This window comes from Phoca vitulina, unplaced genomic scaffold (genome assembly GCF_004348235.1).
Source record: "Phoca vitulina isolate PV1807 unplaced genomic scaffold, GSC_HSeal_1.0 scaffold7, whole genome shotgun sequence".
Taxonomy (NCBI): domain Eukaryota; kingdom Metazoa; phylum Chordata; class Mammalia; order Carnivora; family Phocidae; genus Phoca; species Phoca vitulina.
Window position 1 is genome coordinate 24,599,702 of NW_022589710.1, and position 6,012 is coordinate 24,605,713.

Consider the following 6,012-nt stretch of genomic DNA (forward strand, 5'->3'; position numbering starts at 1 on the left):
CCAAAAAACCCATTAGGAAAAAAAGAAATTAAACTTCAAGGGCCAGTATTTCTATATACTGCATTTCCTCTTTTCAACGTTCTGAATTAGGATGCTAATCTAATAATTATTGTACGTATCTACTAATATAATAGGTTTTCCCCCTGAAAATCATGTTATATAAATTACATCCAAAATTGATGGAATTTCAAGAGTCAAGGGAAATATAGTATAAGGAATGGTTCACAACATAAGTAAAGGGTGACTAGAATGAGAGTATGCTTTATATAGTTAAATCTCAAATAACAAAAGTGAAAGGTATGGGTAACTGAGATTTCCCTTGTAACTTTTGAAAAAAATGAAAATGTAGTCCAAGAACATTGAATATTCTCCCATTTAGTCTATTGAAGGAAATACTGTGAAAGGGCTCCATTCAAACAAAATCAGTGAAACTGCCAAAGAACATGTTTTTCCTAATTTTACTTTCGAGTTTTATAACATTGCTATTGTTTTAAGTTAAACGTCATTGGCCAAAAATACTTCAGTGGAGTTAGAATAAATTTCCCAGAGGAACTTGTATATAAGTAGTTTATTTGATTTTGGGTTCATTCTGTGAATCATGCCTTTTCATCTTGAGGAACTTGGATTAAGTCTTGGATATTCTTTCCCAGGTCAAAAAAAAAAAAGAATGGCTTTACATAAGTCATCTATAAAATACTGGTCCCACTTATTACTCATGTGTGATATGGAGTGCGCAAAGATGTGGACTGACAAAACATATATGTAAATTCCTTTTGATTACTGTGTTCTAACAAATTCAGCTAGCTAAGTGGAATATTGTGATACAGTTGCTAATTTTACTCTGCATTGCATAAACAGCACTTGTCTATTGATACAGATTTGTGGTGGTGACAAACCATTTCTGGCACCTAATGACCTACAGGCCAAACATTTGGAGCTTAAGGAAGAATCTGTGAAGCTATTCCGAGGGGTGAAGAAGATGGGTGGGGAGGAATTTAGCCGGCGTTACCTTCAACAGTTGGAGAGTGAAATAGATGAACTTTACATCCAGTATATCAAGCACAATGATAGCAAAAATATCTTCCATGCAGCTCGTACCCCAGCCACACTGTTTGTTGTCATCTTTATCACTTATGTGATTGCTGGTGTGACTGGATTCATTGGTTTGGACATCATAGCTAGCCTATGCAATATGATAATGGGACTGACTCTTATCACCTTGTGCACCTGGGCATACATCCGGTACTCTGGGGAATACCGAGAGCTGGGAGCTGTAATAGACCAGGTGGCTGCAGCCTTGTGGGACCAGGTAAGAATACTTTTAATCCTCTTCAGCTAATTGTAGCAGACTATGTATCAGACACAATGTTAGGTGTTAGAACTAAACAGGTGAACCTGACTCGGGCCCTAGTCTTCAAGAGCCTTAGAATCTGTCAAGATGGCCAGACACAAACAACTAACTATAATACAATATGTGAAGTCCTACGTAACTGGTTTCCAGTTAACATTTCAGTGTCTTCAAATATCTGTGGATTAGGCAGTTTTGTTTTTTTACTTTTATTTATCCTAAAAGTTAAAGCTGTTAAAAAGAAGTGTGAGAAAGCACAGCTGAGTTTTTATTGAGCGGATTGTGACTTGTTTATGTGTGAAGATTATTTCGTACTTACAACCTATCATTTGATTCGCGTTGGCTGTGTATGTGAACCACTATCATAAGTTGTTGTATCACTATCTCTTTTAGTATAAACTCCTAAAAAGCAAAAGAAAGATCTGATTACTTCAGATTGTCTCTATCTGAACTAGGCATTTGTACCGGGCCACAGCATGAGTCCAGGTCAACCTCTGGATCAGCTGCTCATGGGTCAGTTGTCCTTTATGTTTCAATTAACCATAGCCTAGAGTCAGGGTCACTGTGGTCCACTGTTCAAATAATTGATGGGTGGGTAGGGAAGACAATTATAAACACACCTAGAACGATCATGAACTCACTCTGTCATTCTGGAAGTGTCTTCAGTTACCTTATGAAAATTTAGGGGCATTTAGTGAGGCTAAAATTGAGATTCTTCATAAACTTTTGGAGTTAAGACGTTTGAACTTATGTTCTGCAGGTAGCTTGTAATAGCTACAATTCTCCCAGCATTTATACTTACATATACTCTTTAAAATGGAATTTTAACTAATGAATTTACCATGTGCCTTTAAAGAATCTAGTTAAGATAAACTAATGGTAGTACTGTGGGTAAAGAATGAATTAAAAACTGAATCCTCTGGGCCACTGTCTCAAATAGCTCCTCAACCTTAGAAGACTAAAGAGGGGCTATTTGAGGTAAATCCCAAAGCCTTCCTAGAATATGATGCTGAACCCTCTGAGGAATATACAATTGGGTTCTTCGAAAGATTCAGATAAAACGTGTAATCTGAACTGAAAAAACCTGTAGGAGTATTTGTTCTTAAATGCTCTATAGAAATACTATAAACAAAGTTGAATTATCATAATGCTATTAATGAAGCAGGATATATACTTTTCTTTTTTCCCTTTTAAACTGCCTTTGCCACAGGGAAGTACAAATGAGGTAAGTTAAAATTTTTAATTGAGAGCTATATATTTATAAAAATTATGGCATTTTATAAACCAACTAGGCATTAATGGATTAAAGTCTTTGGTGATGGACTGAGCACTGGGTGTTATATACAACGGATGAATCACTAAACTCTACCTCTGAAACTAAGAATACACTGTATGTCAACTGAATTTAAATTTAAAAAAATCTTTGGTGACACCTGCTCCTGTGTTCTTCTAAGATTCACAATTTTAACTGTGAATTTTTAACATGGTTTTAAAATACTGTATTTATTCCAGACATTTTATGTGATTTGATCTGCATATGAAACATAACAGTTGATTATCAAGAATATCCTGTTTTATGTTTTATTTCCTGAATGTGTAAAAAATTCCAAAATTCTTAAGTTCCAACATTGTGCATTTTGCTCTACTGCATAGTGAAATAAAAAGTTATACATCTTGAGGAAACCTAACTAGTAGAGAGTATTGAAATGGAGCTACAACCTTTAGATGTTTTTAACGCGGGCTTTTGAGTGACAGTTACCTTTACCACTCTAAGCAGGTTCCAGGCCAGTATAAAGTGTAACTTTCTTAGCATTCCTCAGACCGACCTGTAAATTGGTGTTCATTTCTCCTATTGCACATGGGCAAAACTCCGAGGTAAGAACCGGGGCTTGCAGGAAAGAATCCTTTGTTACATAAGAAAAATTATCTCTGTAGAGTTATTCTGGTCATTATCTTCAGGAAGCAAAACTGATCTGGAACAACTACTGAGATAGCACATAATTCTTTCCTCAGTTTCTGCTGTTACATATAACTGGAGTATGTCCTAGTCTAATCAATACCAATGATACATTTAATACAAGCAATAGAGAAGTATTTTATGTAAAATTCAGTAAAACAAATTCATTAAAAAAGTAAAAATCTAAGTTGAATGTTAGGATTATGATAGATCTGGGACAATACCAATTTACACCAATGTGCATTCACAGAACTGATGATGGCATTATTTAGACTTAAGAAAACAGCTATCGAGACTTCAAAAAGATAAAAATTAATGGAATTTCCTGGGCATTGGTTACTATTTAAAGGATATTGGGCACCTGGGTGGCTCAGTTGGTTAGGCGACTGCCTTCGGCTCAGGTCGTGATCCTGGAGTCTCGGGATCGAGTCCTACATCGGGCTCCCTGCTCGGCGGGGAGTCTGCTTCTCCCTCTGACCCTCCTCCCTCTCATGCTCTCTGTCTCTCATTCTCTCTCTCGCAAATAAATAAAAAAAAAAATTTAAAAAAAAAAAAAAAAAAAAAGGATATTAAGCTTTTAAAAATATTCAGACTCTTCACAGACTCCAGAATTACATCAGAAAAGTTGGTTTTAACTGAGGGTTCAATATATGAAAATCAGAAGAGGGAATGAACCTTAGACATTTACTGAGGGGGAAAAAAGGACAAAAATATTCATGGACACTTATGTAAAGCAGTATGTAAAAATTCCTATGATTCAAACACTGTAGACACAAAGAACAATCAGAGCTTTATGAGAAAAGGCTTTCTGAGGTAATGCTTCTGAAAAATGTTTCATAAGATATAAATCAAATAATGGAAACAAGGGAGGGAAGAGAATGTTTAAATGAAGGATCCCAGTGTAGCAAGGGGAGGGGCAACATATGTACTTACTGGCAAGACCATATCCAGAAATAATGGGGAAAAAAAATGGTTCCATTCTGAAAAACCTGTAAGGAAGCCCGGATAGCAAGTGGCCTAGCTGTGTATAATAAAACAGCTATTGGCAGTCAGAAGTTATGAGATCCTATAATTCCTCCAAAACTGGTAATATTCACGATATGAGTTCTCAGCACACCCCTGGGGCACAGTGTTTAGGAAGCCCTGCTCCAAAAGGTGTGCAAAGTCCAAGGAAATGCAGTCTGAGAATAAACCATTTACCACCACAAAGATCAATCCACAAAAGCAAAAACACACACACAGTGGACAAGCTAAAATATTTTTGAGTTCTAAGATTAGTTATTAATTTATATCTTAGACTAATGACATAAAGATTCCACATTTAGCATGCTAATTATATAGTACATAAACTAATTACACTAAAAAGGAAAAATTTTACATCTGTGATTATAATCTTGATTCTTGTCTTTCTAGGCTTTATACAAGCTTTACAGTGCAGCAGCAACCCACAGACATCTGTATCATCAAGCTTTTCCTGCGCCAAAGTCAGAATGTACTGAACAATCAGAAAAGAAGAAAATTTAATCCAAATTTTTAGAAGTACAGGTGCATGACCAATTGTCAGTTAAATATTCAGTTTTATGTCTCCATGCAAACATTCAAAGTGCTTCTATGAGGACAGAGTAAAATACCAAGCTCCTCTGAAAATTTCAAAATGGTTTAGTTCTTTTACTTCAGTGTTTAATAAGCAGATGTATGTAATGCATGGTTATATCATTTTTGTTAACATGTACAGTTTCTTAGTTTTGTCTTCAAATATGCTGTTATAATTTAAAGTGTTTGTCTATTTATGATGACAGTACACATGTTCTGCTTGAATTTACTAAATTCTACTACTGGGTTATAATTAAACCATGTAGTAATATTACTCCTTGTTTGGATATGCTCATTTAATTTCTACAGAATTTTTAAATTATTTCACATAGTCATCCATTTAAGCATAGCATAACAACTAAACAGGCTTGATTCAATCTGTATCATCTTATATATACCATGAGCTTTTATTTTTAAAGACACTTGAGAGCTTTTCAGTTGCTTTATCAAAAACTAAATACTGCTTCTTTTATATTATGATTTAATATAGAATATAAACTTCTTGATCAAAAATGCACAAAAAATCACTTTGTATATGTACTTGAGTTTCACTGCATTGTATATTTTTTCATTTGGTACACAAAGAAATGTATTCTTCATAGGTTTATTCTTTTAACATGTGACCTATTATTAAAGTTTACTCTGGTTCCTAATATTAAAAACAAATACTGAATTTGGAAATGTTTGGGAGGTACTGATACAGAATGATTGATAAAAAGGTTTATCTCTCTTTTTAAAATTAAAAATGCATTTTCTTCAGTGCTGACAACCATTACAAATCTGAGTTTCCACTTTAAGAAATGTATGCTAATCCCTTTTTTAGGTACCTTTCAGTTCTTTTAAATCAGTGATTCTATAATCTGGGAGCTCTAAAATAGTAATTTCTAACTTCCTTAGAAATGGCTTAGCCAGGTTTAAATTAAACAGTAATACAAAATAATGAGTAACAGGAAAGAATGATTAAGATAGAAGACTATATGAGAGTTCCTAAGACATAGAAGCCTACATCTTAGAAAAGTTTGATTACATGTTCTGAAAAATAACTTTTCCAATTGATAAAATTCTACCTGCTTTTTCATTTTTTCAATATCCCTTTCATTATATACTGCTTCCT

At 34.3% G+C, this 6,012-nt stretch overlaps 1 protein-coding gene across 3 annotated transcripts in view; it reads left to right on the plus strand.

Moving 5' to 3' along the window:
• Positions 1–6,003, plus strand: part of ATL1 (atlastin GTPase 1) — an 81,669-nt gene extending 75,666 nt beyond the window's left edge. The window contains exons 13-16 of one of the 3 annotated variants that reach the window (XM_032405071.1): positions 878–1,309; positions 1,804–1,861; positions 2,559–2,573; positions 4,719–4,806. In XM_032405071.1, coding sequence (XP_032260962.1) covers positions 878–1,309; positions 1,804–1,861; positions 2,559–2,572 — 504 coding nt within the window. In that variant the 3' untranslated portion in view covers position 2,573; positions 4,719–4,806. Of the gene's footprint in view, positions 1–877; positions 1,310–1,803; positions 1,862–2,558; positions 2,574–4,718 lie in introns of all 3 variants that reach the window. The other 2 variants (XM_032405069.1, XM_032405070.1) reach the window with 2 other exon arrangements.
• The last annotated feature ends 9 nt before the right edge of the window (positions 6,004–6,012 follow it).